The sequence below is a fragment of the Staurois parvus genome, unplaced genomic scaffold, assembly GCF_062004578.1.
Source record: "Staurois parvus isolate SC_StPar_1 unplaced genomic scaffold, SC_StPar_1.0 ptg000287l, whole genome shotgun sequence".
In the NCBI taxonomy this organism is placed as follows: domain Eukaryota; kingdom Metazoa; phylum Chordata; class Amphibia; order Anura; family Ranidae; genus Staurois; species Staurois parvus.
Window position 1 is genome coordinate 9,053,140 of NW_028318083.1, and position 17,286 is coordinate 9,070,425.

Below are 17,286 nucleotides of genomic sequence, written 5' to 3' on the forward strand. Positions count from 1 at the left end.
ATGGACCTAAAATATTTTATATATATATATATATATATATATATATATATATATATATATATATGGACCTAACTGTGTCTGTCTGTATTTCTGTATATAGTTTACATATAAATATTTCAGTAACCAGAGCATGTGACTATTGTTAGAACTATAGAACCGGTAAAGGTTTTGTCCAGGCATGTCTTGGATGGATTATCCACTTCGGGGGTGCTCATTTGCCATTCCTACTGTGTAAACCTTTTATCTGGCCTGATCTACAATTCCAAATACTTGGGAGAATTAGTGTTTTGTTTGTCTAATCATTAATCTTTCATGTAGTAGCACTGAAAAGTTGCACTGGTCACATAATTCCTCTAAAAACACACATTACAATACAACCTAGGACTCTATGGGGTTTATTTACTACAATTGAAGATTGCAAAATCTGGTGCAGCTCTGCATAGAAACCAATCAGCTTCCATGTTTTATTGTCAAAGCTTAATTGAACAAGCTGAAGTCAGAAACTGATTGGCTACCATGTACAGCTGCACAAGATTCTGATTGCACCAGTTTTAGTAAATCTACCCCTATGTTCCTCTATGTTTGGATAACTTTATTTTCAGGTTTTCTAATTTCTGTCCCGCGTTCCAAAAACATTCCGGTGGGTTATTTTGGCTTCTGCCTCAAATTAGCCTTGATCAGTATTTACATGACTCCGCTTTGCCATGGACAGGTGTTTATGATTCCATATACTTTGAAAAGTATCAAAAATAGTCCACACTAGTTTTTCTGCCTTAACACTACAACTTTATTAAAGACGTTGGTCTAGATCAGGAATGGGCAAACTACGGCCCGCGGGCGGAGCGTGATACAAAAAAAAAACAGCCAGGGCAGGCAAACATTTGCATCATTCAGCGCGCTCAAATGCAATGATTGGCCAGTCTCGCTGCCACTCACATCCTGATAGCCAGTGATTGGCTGTCAGGATGTGTGTAGGCGGGGCAGCGTGACGAACGTGAGGGGAGCTAGGCTCCTCTCACAGTCCGCCCTGAAGACCGGAACGGCGCGGGAACACGGCGAAAGGAACGCGCGGAGCAAAGGTAATTTAATTTATATTAATTCACACATACACATCATTCATCTACTCTTGGTCCGGCCCCCGGGTCCAATATATGAACCCATTGCGGCCCTCAAGTCAAAAAGTTTGCCCACCCCTGGTCTAGATACACCACAAAAGCACAGATCTGACCATAGTCTACACATGTAGCATGAAATGTCTCGGGTCTGTGCATTTACAGCAAGTCCTGGTATTTATAATAGTGTACCGGAGTTCAGACTGGCAAAAGTGCACACCTATTATTTTATGTGCATTTTATTACATAAAACTGTACAGCAATTTTTTTTTGCCCTAGAAAATGAATACTGAAAATGTGTTAAAATTTACTTAAGCACAAAAAATGCTGTACAGTGCACTTTGCATATTAAAATTATTGCATTTTCACGATCAGAAGTGAAAATAGACTCTGAAACCCAATGTTCCAATATGCTGCAAAGTCTCATGTGCAATCTCATCTGAATGCTGCCAGCAACCCTTACAGCCCAAAGAAAACATGAAGATTGTCATTTATGGCCACTGTAGCATTTTCTGAACACATATTGTAAATGTCAGTAGTTGGTTGCTGTAGTGGTTCAGTTCTAAGTTAACACCTGAATTTAGTTTTAAGCAGTTGTTGACTTTTGGCGTGCTACTCGGGGGCAAAAATACTTTGCGGAATTACACAGGTGTTCTATGAGCTCTATTTTACTTCACACGCTTCAGATCTGGGACTCTGTTAAGGCTCCATGCACACTAGCATGGTTTTTTTTTTTTTTTTTTTTAAGCTGAAAAAATTCTGGATATAAAACACTGGTAAAAGTGTTTGTTAGGAGCATTCAGAAGTGTTTAGGAGCATTAGCGCTTTTTTAGGATATTTACAGTACAAGTAGAGGAAAAATAAAGCTAGAAAAAAAGCTTTTAGGAGTGTTTTAGTAGCGTTTAGGAGCATTTAGTGTGGTTTTTTTTTCTGCTGGAAAAACACTCCAAAAAACTATTTTTTTCTGCTAAGAGACACTGAAGCTCAAAAAATACTAATAGCCTAAAGTAGTATGCATAGGATAATACTATTTATCTTCTAGGAGCAGAGAAATAACAGCTTCTAGGAGCTTAAAAAAATTCTAGTTTGCATGGAGCCTAAATGTTCTGCAGGTCTAATCTCGTACCATATGCCCCTGCTCCTCATCTTGTATTGCCCTCTGTTTACTCCTGGCATGGAATGGAATTTGGCTGGTGGACCAAACATGGCTTTACAGATTTAATTCATTTTCTTCACACTCCCACAAGGATCATGGCGTTTGACACACTTTATTGTCCTATGAGATTCCGTCAGGAGAACAGCTTTGACACTTTGTTTCACGGATGATTCGGTCCCAGCCCTCTCCTTATGCCCGGACTCTGAAAGTCTCTGTAGGGTAGTGTTTCTCAACCTTTCTTCAGTCAAGGCACCCTTTAAAATTATGGACAGTCCCGAGGCACCCTTTAAAATTCTGTACAATGTTGAAGCACCCAATTCTAAAATGTAAAAAACGTGTCTACTAGTTTTACGTAATGCAGCAACATCCACACACATACACGCAACTTTAGAGGTGATTCATTCTTCCAAAGCAAATATACCTTTGCACACTAGCACTGACTAGAATTCCAATGTTTCTCCCTCAATTTCTCTCCCTCACCCAACCTTAGATTGTACACCCCTTGAGGGTTAGGGACTGATGTGAATGTGCAATATACATGTAAAGAGCTGCGTAAATTGACGGCGCTATATAAGTACCTGAAATAAATAAATATGTGACCCCTGCTCTGACAGAGAGGGGCAGGGGAGGGGGAAAAAAATCAACTGATGACGGGTGTTAAGATGCCAGCAGCTAGAAGGTCATAAAAGTGCACAATGAAGACCTGTGATTTTGTGTACTAAAAGGCAGGTTTGCAGCATCTGCTGGCTTGTATATAATTTTTGAGCAATTTTTAGGCACATTGCCAAGGCACCCCTGAAAAAGCCTGAAGGCACCCCAGGGTGCCTAGGCACCCTGGTTGAAAAAGGCTGCTGTAGGGCACGTCCACATTCCACTGATTTGATCACTTTGATGTACGCATTTATTCTATCTTTCAAGAAGCCCCTACTATGATCTTTCCAACAATAATGGGAAAGCGAGTTGGGAAGATGGGGGGGGGGGGGGATTGACTCAGAGGACTGGCAGATCATGACTTCAACACTTTCTAAAAGTTTCAAGAATGTCACTACTTTTGAGAATGCTTATAAAATGTTATACCAGTGGTATTATACACCATTTGTCTGACCCATTTTGTTTCCAATTACACCTTGACCTGTTTCCGGGGGTGTACCCAGCCTGCAGTAATGGCTCATCTGATGGTTCTGTCTGAAAGTGAGTAAGCTATGGATCCGCGTTTATGCCCTCTTACATACAGTGCCTTGAAAAAGTATTCATACCCCTTGAAATTTTCCTTTAACAATGGCTTTCTTCTTGCCACTCTTCCATAAAGGCCAGATTTGTGGAGTGCACAACTAATAGTTGTCCTATGGACAGATTCTCCCACCTGAGCTGAGGATCTCTGCAGCTCCTCCAGAGTTACTATGGGCCTCTCTACTTAATGCTCTCCTTGCCCGGCCTGTCAGTTTAGGTGGACAGCCATATCTTGGTAGTTTTGAAGTTGTGCCATACTGTTTGCATTTTCGGATGATGGGTTGAACAGTGCTCCATGAGATGTTCAAAGCTTGGGATTTTTTTTATAACTTAACCCTGCTTTGAACTTCTCCACAACTTTATCCCTGACCTGTCTGGTGTGTTCCTTGGCATTCATGATGCTGTTTGTTCACTAATGTTCTCTAACAAACCTTTTGAAGGCTTCACAGAACAGCTGTATTTATACTGAGATTAAATTACACACAGGTGAACTCTATTACTAATTAAGTGACTTCTGAAGGCAATTGGTCCCACTAGATTTTAGTTAGGGGTAAAAGGGGGTGGAGTAAAGTGGACTGAGCACAAATGCACACCACACTTTTCAGATATTTATTTGTAAAACATTTTGTAAACCATTTATCATTTTCCTTCTACTTCACAATTACCGTATTTTTCGCTCCATAAGACGCACTTTTTTCCCCCAAAAAAAGGGGGGAAAATGTTAGTGCGTCTTATGGAGCGAATATGGAGCGGCCGGTCCGGTATTTCCACTGCCGCCGTGTCAGAATACCGGGCTGGCCGCTCAGCTCTGCAGCGGGACCTTATGGAGATGACTGCTGACCTTTGGGGAGGTGGGGAGTGGGTACCTGAATTTGACAGGTACCCGCTCTTACTTCCGCGGAAGTTGTTCTTTTGATCTTACCTGTTCCTCTATCCAGAAGCCGCCGGACCAATCACAAAGCGCAATGCTTCTCGCTCATGCGCACTGGGCACCCGGCTATCATGCCGAGCGCCGACACTACAGAAGCCGGGAAGACAGCGCGCGGCTGGATAGAGGAACAGGTAAGATCAAAGAACAACTACGCGGAATTAAGAGCGGGTACCTGTCAAATTTAGGTACCCTACCCCCCCCCCCCCCCCCCCCCCCCCCCCAAAGGTCAGCAGTCATCTCCTGTACTGTCTGCAGTCTCTGGTCATCAATGTGCTGTCCGCAGTCTCTGGTCATCCCTGTGCTGTCCGCAGTCTCTGGTCATCCCTGTACTGTCCGCAGTCTCTGGTCATCCCTGTGCTGTCCGCAGCCTCTGGTCATCCCTGTGCTGTCCGCAGTCTCTGGTCATCCCTGTGCTGTCCGCAGCCTCTGGTCATCCCTGTGCTGTCCGCAGCCTCTGGTCATCCCTGTGCTGTCCGCAGCCTCTGGTCATCTCCTGTACTGTGTCCGCAGTCTCTGGTCATCTCCTGTACTGTGTCCGCAGTCTCTGGTCATCTCCTGTACTGTGTCTGCAGTCTCTGGTCATCTCCTGTACTATGTCTGCAGTCTCTGGTCATCTCCTGTACTATGTCTGCAGTCCATTAGTTCAGAATTTTCTTTTCCTGTTTTCTGCCTCTAAAACCTAGGTGCGTCTTATGGAGTGAAAAATACGGTATGTGCCACTTTGTGTCGGTCTATCACATAAAATCCCAATAAAATGCATTTACGTTTTTGATTCTAACATGACGAAATGTGGAAAATGTCAAGGGGTATGAATACTTTTTAAGGCACTGTACATTTATTACATTCGGATATCAAGAGAAACCCCTGGGAGGCTCTTCTTTTTAAACCTATAGAGGTGCTGACAGCTCTTTTGTCGGACTCCCAAGATTGATTCCTCTGGGTTTGGCAGCCTTGGATAACATATGCCCATCCATCTCCTTATTTAGCAATTTGAAGGGGATTTGGTACTTGGACCCATGAGACCCCCCCCCCCTGTCCTTTCCACCTTCTCTCCTAGTTTCTTCTTAATTCCTTTCCATTTTCCTTCACTTAGGTTAGGTTCACATCTATGCAGATTGTATGTTTTTGAACACACGTTTTTGATGTGTTTTGCTTCTTTTTTTTTTCTTTGTCAGTAAGGAAGTATTGACTTTTATACAACTTTGAATGGGTGCTACTTTGGTGCTACTTGAGTGCCAGAGAATGTAAAGCCACATAAAACTCATATCAGAGTCTCAACCTATCCAAAGTCATACCCATCCAAAGTCGCATCAGAGTCAATAGTTTCCTGTTGGCGAAAAACCTGTAAAATGCATAAAAAAACACAACACTTGCATTTTTGGTGCAGGTCCATTGAAGTCTATCACACGCAAAATGCAACCTGCTGTGGGAAAAAGAGTGCCTGACCCTTTCCAAAAAATGCACCGGCTCAAATCGCACAGATATGAACTAGATCCATAGGAAATCATGGTAAATGGACTGTAGTGCATGTCTGCAAACTGGCACATTCAAGAACAAGAATTGCTTTGGTCCAAGTTTTTAACAAATACCTGCCTAAATTTTAAACAGCACTACAATATTGACCTGAAAATATGTCTTACAGACAATATAAATATATTTTCTTTTCTTAGACACGCTATGACGTCAGGTCTTTCCAGTATAAGTACAAGAATCCATCAGCTGGCCTCTGTACTCGTGTGAACGCAGTGCGGTAAGTGTTATGCTATGAACTTTGACAGAACTGTTCATATTTTTTTCATGTGGGTAATTCACAACTTGTCCTTTTTATGCCTATGATAGAAGGGAAGTTCGGTCATCATTTTGCACAGCTGAGATTTGTGTTTAGTCAGTTTTGGACATCGATGGAAGCAGACAGTCTCCAGAATTTAGCAGTACTGCATTTTGTTGAATGTATATAATTTGGGTTAGATATCGATTGTGGTTCTTTTACCCTGCAGTTCATGCACTTCCAGTGAATATTTGAAGTGGCAGTACCAGGGGCGGACTGACAACTCATGGGGCCCCCGGGCAATAGGGGATCATGGGGCCCCTGTGTCCTTGCCCAAACTCAAAAAAGCCTATGAAAAAGGTACCCGGGGCATCTCATGGGGCCCCCTACTGACCCCGGGCCCTCGGGCAGTGCCCGAGTTCCCAAATGGTCAGTCCGCCGCTGGGCAGTACAATTTTATGCACTTTTCAAAGATTGATAATCTTATTGTGACAACCGTGCTGTGTAAATGAATGCTAACCTTCCATTTTTTCACAGTTCTTATCACAATGTCATATTTGTTTTCTCCTCCTCGACAGGATCCCTGCAGACCTGCATGAGTGGGCAGTTAAAGTTCTCTCTGAAGCCAGAGACACAGATCCATAGGCTTTATTCTGCTCTTTCTGAAGCTGAGAACCACTTCACCTGCCAATAAATAAACAGAGAAGTATTAGGCTAGCCTTAGCTGGGCAGACATCTCAAAGAGAATGATGGGCAGTCCTCAAAAGCATCATCTCTCCGACTCTGCTGATGAATGAATGAATCCTAAGTGCAGAAAAAATGTTTTTTTACTACAGAGACTACACACTTGCACACAGATTTTCCAGCAAGTTGGACAGTTTTTTCCCCATTAATTTCTGTTTTGGGCAGTCTGAGAATTTTTTTTTTGCCTCTGAGGGTAGCCAGGTACAACCTATCCCTCACCTGATTGTCACAAGCAGTAACCGAACCAAACACATTGCTTGCATAGATCAGGTCATATAGAGTCACCCTTAATTGCCTCTGGTTCTTTTAATATATTTTGTAGAGTATTACAAAATGTACTGTATATATTATACCACTTAATGAAGAAATGTGTCTGCTAGATATTTATTGTTTTTACAGCAAAAAAGAAAATAGTTGTAGTTCTTGAAAAAAAAAAGTTAAATACATTCTAATAAAATTCTTACAATACCCTTGTGTCTTATAATTACATCCCATGTATTGAAAAGGTTAAATTGTTGGGGTGCTCGCGAGCAGCAAACAAAGATAGGTGCTTGCTAAACCTGCTACTCCACCATCAAGCACATCACTAATAAAGAGAGCCCCCTTACCCGGGATCTCCCCCCCCTCACTAACTGCTGCTGCACATGGGGCGACGGACTGTTAACACCTGTGTCTCCAGCACTTGCTCGGCGAACCCCTCCAGTGCTGAGGCCTTCCCGCCAACAGAGGAACCGGAAGCCTCGGCCTCTAGTATGGAGGCTTCCCCACCACTCCCCTTCAGCGATCTGGGTGCCTCAGATATGGAGAGCATGCTAGAAGCAACGCCTGAACACTCACAGCCAGCTCTAAGGGACACGGACCTGTTGGCCAAATTTAAAACAATGCTGCAATCTGAGCTTTCTGTGGCTCCAAACTGGAAGCCCACCTGACTAAGGAAATTGGGGAGCTTGGTACCCGCACCAATGTCCTGGAGGACAAGATGGACGCCACGGCTACTATGATTGAAAATCATGAGCAGGACCTCTCTGACCTGAAAAAAGAACTCAAAGCTGCTTTTTTTTTTTTTTGAATTTTGAGAATAGGCCCTGCAAGGTAACCTGCTGAGGTAACCACACTGAGGGGCCTGCTTGAATCCATTGAGAACCTCACCTCCACTGCCACCACTCTCTTTCAGGAGAGTTTGACCTTATCCGAGCCCTAGGGCTGATCATTATAAAGATCACCTTCTACCACACAAAGACGCTTCTGTGGGCAGCTTGAGACCAACGAGATCTCTGCTTCCAGGATCACCCATACCAACTCTTCACAGACCTGGCTCCCTCCACCATCCAGAAGCGGTGTCAGATGAAGCCCTACACATCTGCCCTCCTGAACCACCACGTTCAATATCAATGGGTTTTCCATTCAAGCTCACCTTCACCCACTAGGGCTGGAGCCACACCGTCTACAACCTGGAGGAGGGCAAGTCGACCTTTTGTCACCTGCAGCTCGGGACAATCTCTAGTTCCCAATCTCCTCCCAACCTACTGGGTCACATATGGGAGAAAGTTGGAAGCTGCAAGCGCTCCCTCCCTCGCACCTCCTCGCAATATGGATCCTCATGCTCTGACCAGGGCTGAATCGTGAGGAGTGGGCAATCTGTGTTATTGGCTTGACCGGCTGGTCGAGAGCCCCCTGCCCTCACTGATGTGAGATAGAGTGTGTGATTTTTTTTTTTTTTTCCAGCACATGCAGCTGCTTTCTTACACATAAATATCAAAGGCTTAAGTCTTCTTTGTTTTGGCTCCTAATGTTTTCTAGCCATGAGCTAGAACTCTTCAGTAGTGCAGTAGATCCATTACAAAGTGTATCCACTTGTTTTAGTGACTGAAAGCACCTAACTGCCTTTAGCATACTATACTCTACCATTAATATTCAGTCAGGATATCTATTACCGTAAATCCATACCAGTATGTGCAGCAAAATAAAAAGGCAACAGCTTACCCTTCTGAAGCATCTGGAGACTGAAATGCATATTGGTAAGTGGGCTTTGCTCCATCTGCTGCTCATCAATGTCTTTTCCCAATGGGCAGCTTTATCTCAACACCTTCCCTGAGACAGCAGTGTGCCAGAGCCGCTGATGACTTAGTATTTGTATGCGTGATATAATATGTAGCACTGATGAAGAAATATCTTGAGAAACGATATATGAATAAGAGTTTGGAATTCCATAATCACTGATCTGTGTAACACACAAATGAGCAGCAGATGGTTAAAGGGACCAGTGTGAACCTCCTGCTGTTTTGCCATTATTATTAAAGTGACTCTACTGAGCTTGATGAGGGGAATGACAACTGTGTCACTGTCATCATTGACATGAGAGCCTGAGGACAATGGACATCTGGTCTTTCCTGGAACATAACAATCCCAGCCTCACTACAGTTAATCAGTATATCTGTATCATTGCCTCCTTTTTGGGAACATGCTCATTGAATGTAGTACGAATAACTAACGGAAGTTATAAAATAATAATAATTTAGAAGTGAACAACTTACTGTATATCTGTGTCATCACATTGAACAAAGTGCTGGTCCTCTTAGTGAACATCAAATTCAACTCTGGAATGGAAAAAGCAAATATTATCCAAATACAAGAGATATGTATTTTACTTTAGTCTTGGTGTGTGTTGTGTATGTCTTCCAGATCTGTGCAGAAAAAAAAATGTCTTTGTGCTGGAGCTTCCTGATATAAAGACTAATCGCTGCTGCTCTCCCCTTGTGGAGGGGGAACTGGTCTTGTATCCGCCCCTTCCTATAGTGAGTGGACCTGCTGGGCCCCTCCTACATCTCTACTCTCTGCACGGGTTAAGTGCACCACAATGATCACGACACTGCTATGTTTACAAGGTAATAACTGGGTCTGCAAAGGCATTTAAATGATCATTTTTGTACCTGGAGTTTAGCTTTAAAAAGAAATCCATATCTAACAACATTCAGTTATAAATATGCAGTGTGAACAACTGATTTTAACATTATAGTATAAATAAATTCAAAGGTTTTTTTTTTAGTTTAGTTTTGGATAGAGTGGAGTGGGATTAGAACCCGTGTTATGTTTTTATTGCAGTCTGTGCCCTTGTTAGGGCAATTCACCCTCTCTATTTGTTATGTTTACTGTTACCACCGAGAGTAAAAGCGAAAATTAAAAATTTTGGGTTGTCACCAGAACAGGGATAAAGAAGAAATCTTCAAATGGGGTCACTAGTTCTGGTGACAACCAGAAATGCCCTCATTTTGGAAGGATTTCCTCTCATTTCCATCTGCTTTGGCTAAGGGACAGGAAGTGAAGGGAAATTTCTCCAATAGTAATGGTAAAAAATAACTGACAGGGTTATAATCCTCCATTGTTCTATTACTGAACTGCTGGGCCCAGGACATTTTCTACCCCCACTGGCCCCAATCTAGCCCCCCCCCCCCCCTAAAGTCTGAAGAACAGTAAACTGTTTTGCTTTGTTTGAAAAGTTTGGAGACCACCGATATAGGGCAATTATTAATGGGGTGTTACTCAAAGTAATACATACATTTTTTTTATTAGGACAAATTGGGCTTTTGCCAATTTTATTTTATATAAAATCTATAGATAAAAAGATGAAAAAAATTGGTTTTTTTTAAACTGTCTTTTGTTTCCTTTCATTTTTTTGGTACTTTTTTAGTGTTGCATAGCAAGAAAATGTAAAAAATTGCAAAAAAAATAAAAAATCTGAAGAAAAGCCTTTTTTAATTTGCAGATATATTTGCTATGCTTTGTACTGAAAGAGAACATAATTTGAGTGTAATTTTAAATGGCACAAATTATACAAAAAATGTATACTTATTATTTATAGTAAAACTACTTATTATTGGTATGACAAAACAAAATAAAAAAACAGCAGAAAAATAATAGCTAAGGGGAGAATGGATCATTAAGGCTGATTAGGGGTAAGGGATAATAAGGTGTTAAATAGGAATACATTTTATTTTGACAGCAAAAATTAACAACAGGGAAAGAGGAGCTGAACGAAAAAAGATGTATCCTAAAAATGTTTTAAAGTTTTTTCTTTTTCTTTTTTTTTTTTTTACTTGAAGCGGTACTGAACCTTTGAAAATTACAAAATTACTGTCAGGTATGGTTTTTACCCTCTTCTGTCATAAACAATTCTGCCTGCCTGTCAGCAGTAATGCACACTGAGCCTCACATGTGCAGCTCAGCATACATTTATGGCATCACTGTATGCCATGATATAGTAACTCCTGTCTACATGTGCGGAAGTGACATAATCGCACCCCAGCCGTTCAAGCAGCTGAACAGACAGAACTGGGAAGCAAGACTGGGAAAAGTTGGAAGCTCCTGTGACCAGTGAGAGCGTTGACAGCATAACACATTATGGCTAACAGCTCCTAGCAGCCCTTAACCACTTCAAGTCCGGACACTTTCACCCCCTTCCTGTCCAGGCCAATTTTCAGCTTTCAGCACTATCACACTTTGAATGACAATTGTGTGGTCATGCAACACTGTGACCATGTGAATATTTTAGCATTTTTTTGAGACAGATAAAACTCTATTTTGGTGGTATTTATTCACCACTGGGATTTTTATTTTTTTGCTATATAAATGAAAATGTCCAAACATTTAAAAGAAAAGTGTTTTTCTTATAAAATTTTGCAAATAAATAATCTTCATAAATCTTGGCCAAAATGTATTGAGTTATCTTTTTAGTAAAAAAAAAAAAAACCCAAATTAGTTTATAACCAAAAATTATAATTTTTAAAAACTTTTTTTTACATTTTTATATATTATTATTTATGTTTTGTTTTTTTAACATACTGTCATCCTAGCAGTACAGTGTCACCATAGTGACACTGTACTACTTGTGGGGGGTGATGAAGATTTTTTTTTTTTGTAATACTGATTGCTTTGACACCCATAAATGCTGTAAAAGCAATAATTTCTCCTCTCTGACTGCATTCTTGCAGCCATTGAGAAATACTGTGCGATCTGTGATTGGTCACAGCTTGTCACATGGCACAAAGCTGTTGTGAATAGCTTTGTACCATGTGACCTCTGTGATCATTCACAGATTTCACTAGTAGTAAGCAATGATGTCAGGAAGTGACATCTTGCTTACTACTATTCATGTGATCACTGATTGGCCAATCAGTGATCACATGAATCGGGACCTCACACAGGGGTCCCGTACAGCGATCGGCGTTCCGCTGTGTCTGGACACAGCGGGCACCAGATCGCCACGCTGCGCACTCCCATTTATAAACGGCAACCCGCTCCTGCACTGCTCCCATCTGGCCGTTTATGTACATGGGCCGGAAAGGAAGTGGTTAAAAAAAATAGTGGAGTTTAATTATTCTTAAAGTGTTACTAAACCCAGGACCCTGCATTCACTATATCTGGTCTCCCCGGACCCTGCACTCACTATATCTGGTCTCCCCGGACCCTGCATTCACTATATCTGGTCTCCCAGGACCCTGCACTCACTATATCTGGTCTCCCACAGTACACACAACGTGGAAATGCAATTATTTTAGTAAATATAAACTGCTAAATACCTTTTCTCATCAGCAGTTAGAGCAGTCTTGTGACTTCTATCAGTGTCCAGCAGAGCACTGGTTAAAGCTTGTAGGAGGAGTTTTCTCTAGGAGGATGCAGAACCCCTGACCTCAATCTGGACAGTGCTGATTGGCCCTGTGCTGATCACATGCACTCTATCAAGGAAAAAAAAAAACCTCTCTAGCAATACACACCAAATTGAACATGTGCAGAGTGTCTCCACATGATATGTCTTATCAGGAGATAAGAGGGTAGCACTGGAAGAAGGGGAGGATCAGAGAAGTCAGGATGAAACAGCATTTTTAAACAATGCAGAGGATTAACCCCTTGGGTTCCACAGTGAGTATAACAAGCATGCTTTACTGCATATACAGACTGATTTTACTGTTGTGGGTTTAGTAACACTATAAGGCCCCATTCACGCTTGTGCGAGTTCCCATGCAACTTTAGACACCAAAGTCACATGACAAGCCTTACCCCATGTTTTTCAATGACAACCATTCAAATATGTGTGACTTAAAGTCACAGCGACTTTAAAAGGGTTCCTGCACTACTTTGGTCCGACCTTAATGCCACCTGAGTGCCAACAATTGCAATATAAACCCTCAAAAGTCACATGATAGTTGCACCTGAACTGTACATGCGACAGTTGTGCAACAGTTGTCCATTTTCACTGGTTAAAACCAAAGGCGCATCCAAGTCTCACCCATCCAAAGTTACACTTCAAAGTCGCACGCGAAATCACACTATTTTGGAGTAGCACTAGTGTGAATGATGCCTTAAAGCAACTTTGTTGTGATTGTTGTGCTAATTAAACTGGCCAAAATGTTTTTTCGGTCAAAAGTAGAGTGTACATACCAGGGGCGGACTGACAACTCATGGGGCCCCCGGGCAATAGGGGATCATGGGGCCCCTGTGTCCTTGCCCAAACTCAAAAAAGCCTATGAAAAAGGTACCAGGGGCATCTCATGGGGCCCCCTACTGACCCCGGGCCCTCGGGCAGTGCCCGAGTTTGCAAATGGTCAGTCCGCCCCTGGTACATACTTACCTTTCCTGCTGCCCACACTTCCAAATGTTGCTCCATAGATTGAGGCATTGCCTCCAAAGTCTACTGGAGGATCAATACTTCTGGAAGTGTCAATTTCCTGATTATCTGCACTGCTCAGTAGCTTCTCCTCATCACTACCTTGTCCTGTAAGGGAACACAACTAGCTACTAGTCTATTCATTGACGTGGCATCAATTCGAAACAGTTCTAGCTTTGTACAGGCGTACCTCGGTTTACAAACGCCTCGGTTAAGGTAATTTTTGGTTTACAAATGAAAATCCATTGAAAATAATGCCTCGGTACTCATTTTTTTTTGCAATACGAAGCGTTTATAGTGCCGGCTCGGTGCCTGTAAAGTGCACTTTATAAAGAGTTTTGAACAGATAACACTTTTTTTTTTACTTCTTTCTGATTTTCTGACCTCCGTAATGGATTAATTGGTTTTCAATGCATTTACAATTTTTTGGGATCATGTCCCTGTACAGTATTTATGCCTTTAAAGTGCACTTTATAAAGAGTTTTGAACAGATAGACTTTTTTTTTACTTTTTTCTGACCTCCGGAACGGATTAATTGGTTTTCAATGCATTCCTATGGGAAACTGCGTTTTGGTTTACAAATTTTTCGCAATACGAAATGTCCCGCAAAATGCATTTTTTTTGCAATACGAAGTGTTTATAGCGCTGGCCCTCTGCCTTTAAAGTGCACTCTCTAAAGAATTTTGAACAGATAAGACTTTATTTTACTTCTTTCTGATTTTATGACCTCCGGAATGGATTAATTGGTTTTCAATGCATTTACAATTTTTTTGGATCATGTCCCTGTACAGTGTTTATGCCTTTAAAGTGCACTTTATAAAGAGATTTGAACACTTTTTTTTTACTTTTTTCTGACCTCCAGAATGGATTAATTGGTTTTTAATTTTTCGCAATACGAAATGTCCCGCAAAACGCATTTTTTTTTGCAATACAAAGTGTTTATAGCGCTGGCCCTGTGCCTTTAAAGTGCACTTTGAACAGATAAGACTTTTTTTTACTTCTTTCTGTTTTAAACAGATTTGGCTTTTTTCTGACCTCCGGAAACTGATTAATTGGTTTTTAGTGCATTCCTATGGGAAACCGCGTTTCGGTTTACAAATTTTTCGCAATACGAAATGTCCCACAGAACGCATTAAATTCATAAACCGAGGTACGCCTGTACTTGTTTTTGATAATATTTTCACAAGTGATTTTTTAAAAATAACTACGTGAGGTTAATTCTCAGCTGCTTTAGAGACATTTTCCTTAGTTCTCTAATGGGGATGGAAGGATCCCTTTTCCCTCAGCTGCTGCTCTATTGAAATATTCAGCATGCTTTAGATGCTGAGTTTCTGACTTGTTCCCACATCCTATTAGCTGTCTTTGCCCTTAGTTTAGATTTAGGAAATACACAGTAGTAGTGCTGCAAAATCAAGCTAGGGTTGATTATGATTTTTCCCTAAGGCTAGGTTCACATATATGCGGTTCTGCAACCGTACCGCCATACCTCCTGAAATGCAGGGAAAGGTCCCTGCAGCATTTTAGAAATCGCAGCCCGAACAGGAACTGCAAGTGCAGTACGGTTCCTAGTGGGGGAGCAATTTCCAGTGCGTGCGGCATGCCATGATTAATGGCACACGCACACATCCAGCACTTTTTTCATTGCAGGTGGTTGATTTTTTGGGAACAGGGGAAGACCCGCAGTGGGTACCACCCTTATAAAACCAAGCCCAATAGGCAATAAATGTGACGGGACTGACTTTGGGTGGGGGCCCATGGAACACAGCCCCCTTTGGAGAGGTGAGGAGACCCCTGTCTCAGCTCCTAATATCCCTCCTATGTGTAAGTCACCCTGTGCCTGTTAGGGGTACAGGGTGATCTGTCCTAATATTAGGGTGGGGGTTGTGGATTGTTTGGTGTTATGTGGTTGCATCCCATTGTTCCATTGTGTGTCTTACTTGGGAGCAAACTATTATGGGATGTATGTGTTTATGTATTGGCTTGGTGGGGGTTGTCTCCAGCAGCCCTCCCTCCTGATGGGACTGTCTGTTGGTGTGTCTCTTGTTGCTAAGTATAGATTGCCCCACCCTGTGTAATTATGCAGGGAGGGGGATTGTTCCCTGAGTGTATAAAAAGCCAGTTTGAGTTTCAAATAAAGAGTTCCATGTTCATACAGACTGGTGTCTTGTAGTCCTGTATGGTCAGCGGTGGTGTCCGTGGATCTGTGTTCGGACAGGGAAGCCAGAGGCTAACGGAAATACCCAAGTGCAGTCGGGGTCCGGTTCCCTTACACTAAGGTACATGGGCTATTCTGTATCCACCAGGAAAACGATTGACCAGGAATCAAGCTGGCCATACACAGAGTGAATTTCACCTGGTTCCTGATTAACTTGCCAAAATTCTAGCTATGGTTGGCCCTAGCAGCATAATCCTGCCCAACATCCTTCAATCTGAAAATCAAACTATCCAGGCATAAGAACAGCTTATCAGATGCAGCCACTGTTTAGGTATTCCTACAGCCGTGGGTGTTACGGCCCCGTTCACACCGGAGCATTTTGTAATGCCAAGCTCCAAAACGTTCAGGGGGAAAAAAAAAATCAATATTACTCTATGGAGATGGCTCACATCTCCATTCCAAGTTGCCTGAAGCTCAAAAAAGTTTGGAGCTACTTTTGTAGCTCAAATTGGGCAGATTTGCACATTTTTGGCACATTTTTATTCCCATAGAGAAGAATACAAACGATTGGCGCACTTCTGCGCGTATTAACATGCAATTGGCGCAATTTTCTGCTCAAATTAAAATTAATTTAAAAAAATTAATAATTTTTGAATAAATGTAAAATTAATAAAATAAATACACATATAAAATCATTATAAATAAATAACCCCAACTTTTAAAATAAAGGAAATAAATTATTGTTATTAATATTATATTTATTATAATTATAATTATTTTACTACCTTTTTTTTAGGTTTTAGGGGATTAAGGTTATGGGTTAATTATTATTACATAGTATTTATTTATGTTTATTTTTATTTTCTTGTGTATTTATCCTTTACTATTATTATTATCATCACCCTAACAAAAAATAAATAAAGAAATAATAAGAAAATAGTAAATGAAATATTAACCCAAACCCTAACCCCTAACCTTAACTCTAACCCCTTACCCTAACAAAAAAACAAAATAATAAATTAAAAATAAATATATATATAAATAAATAATAAAAAACCTAGCAACAAATGATGCAACAGATGATATTTTTCTCTACTGGCTAATAAAAAACGTCAAAGCTCCAAAACAGCTAAAAACACTGTATGAGAACACACAAAAATTGCAGTAAAATATGCATGAAAAATTGCGTGAAAAATGCTGAACAATGCTACGCTCAGATGTGCATGGAGCCCAATACAGTAGCCAGCAGGTGAGATTAAACTATCCATTCTGGATATTGAGTGAGTTCTCTTGTTCCAAACAAGTGAAAGCAGGAATGAAAGAGTCTCTGGAAGTACTGGATTACTGGAGTCACTGGAAGGCAGAAGTGCAAGACTTTCTGGGAGCACTGGGGGTGCTGGGAAGAGAGAAATGTAAGAGTCTTTGGAAGCACAGGGGAGCTGGGAGGACAGGAGCACTAGGGTGCTAGGAGGACAGGAGAGCAAGAGACTCTAGCAGCACTATGGTGCTGGGAGGGCAGGGGTGCTAGA

The 17,286-nt window shown here is 41.4% G+C and overlaps 1 protein-coding gene across 2 annotated transcripts in view; it reads left to right on the plus strand.

The window, feature by feature from the left end:
• Positions 1 to 7,409, plus strand: part of ACD (ACD shelterin complex subunit and telomerase recruitment factor) — a 55,946-nt gene extending 48,537 nt beyond the window's left edge. For both annotated transcript variants that reach the window (XM_089682216.1, XM_089682215.1), the window contains 2 exons: positions 6,100 to 6,179; positions 6,776 to 7,409. In XM_089682216.1, coding sequence (XP_089538342.1) covers positions 6,100 to 6,179; positions 6,776 to 6,842 — 147 coding nt within the window. In that variant the 3' untranslated portion in view covers positions 6,843 to 7,409. The remainder of the gene's footprint in view (positions 1 to 6,099; positions 6,180 to 6,775) is intronic.
• Positions 7,410 to 17,286: the final 9,877 nt, after the last annotated feature.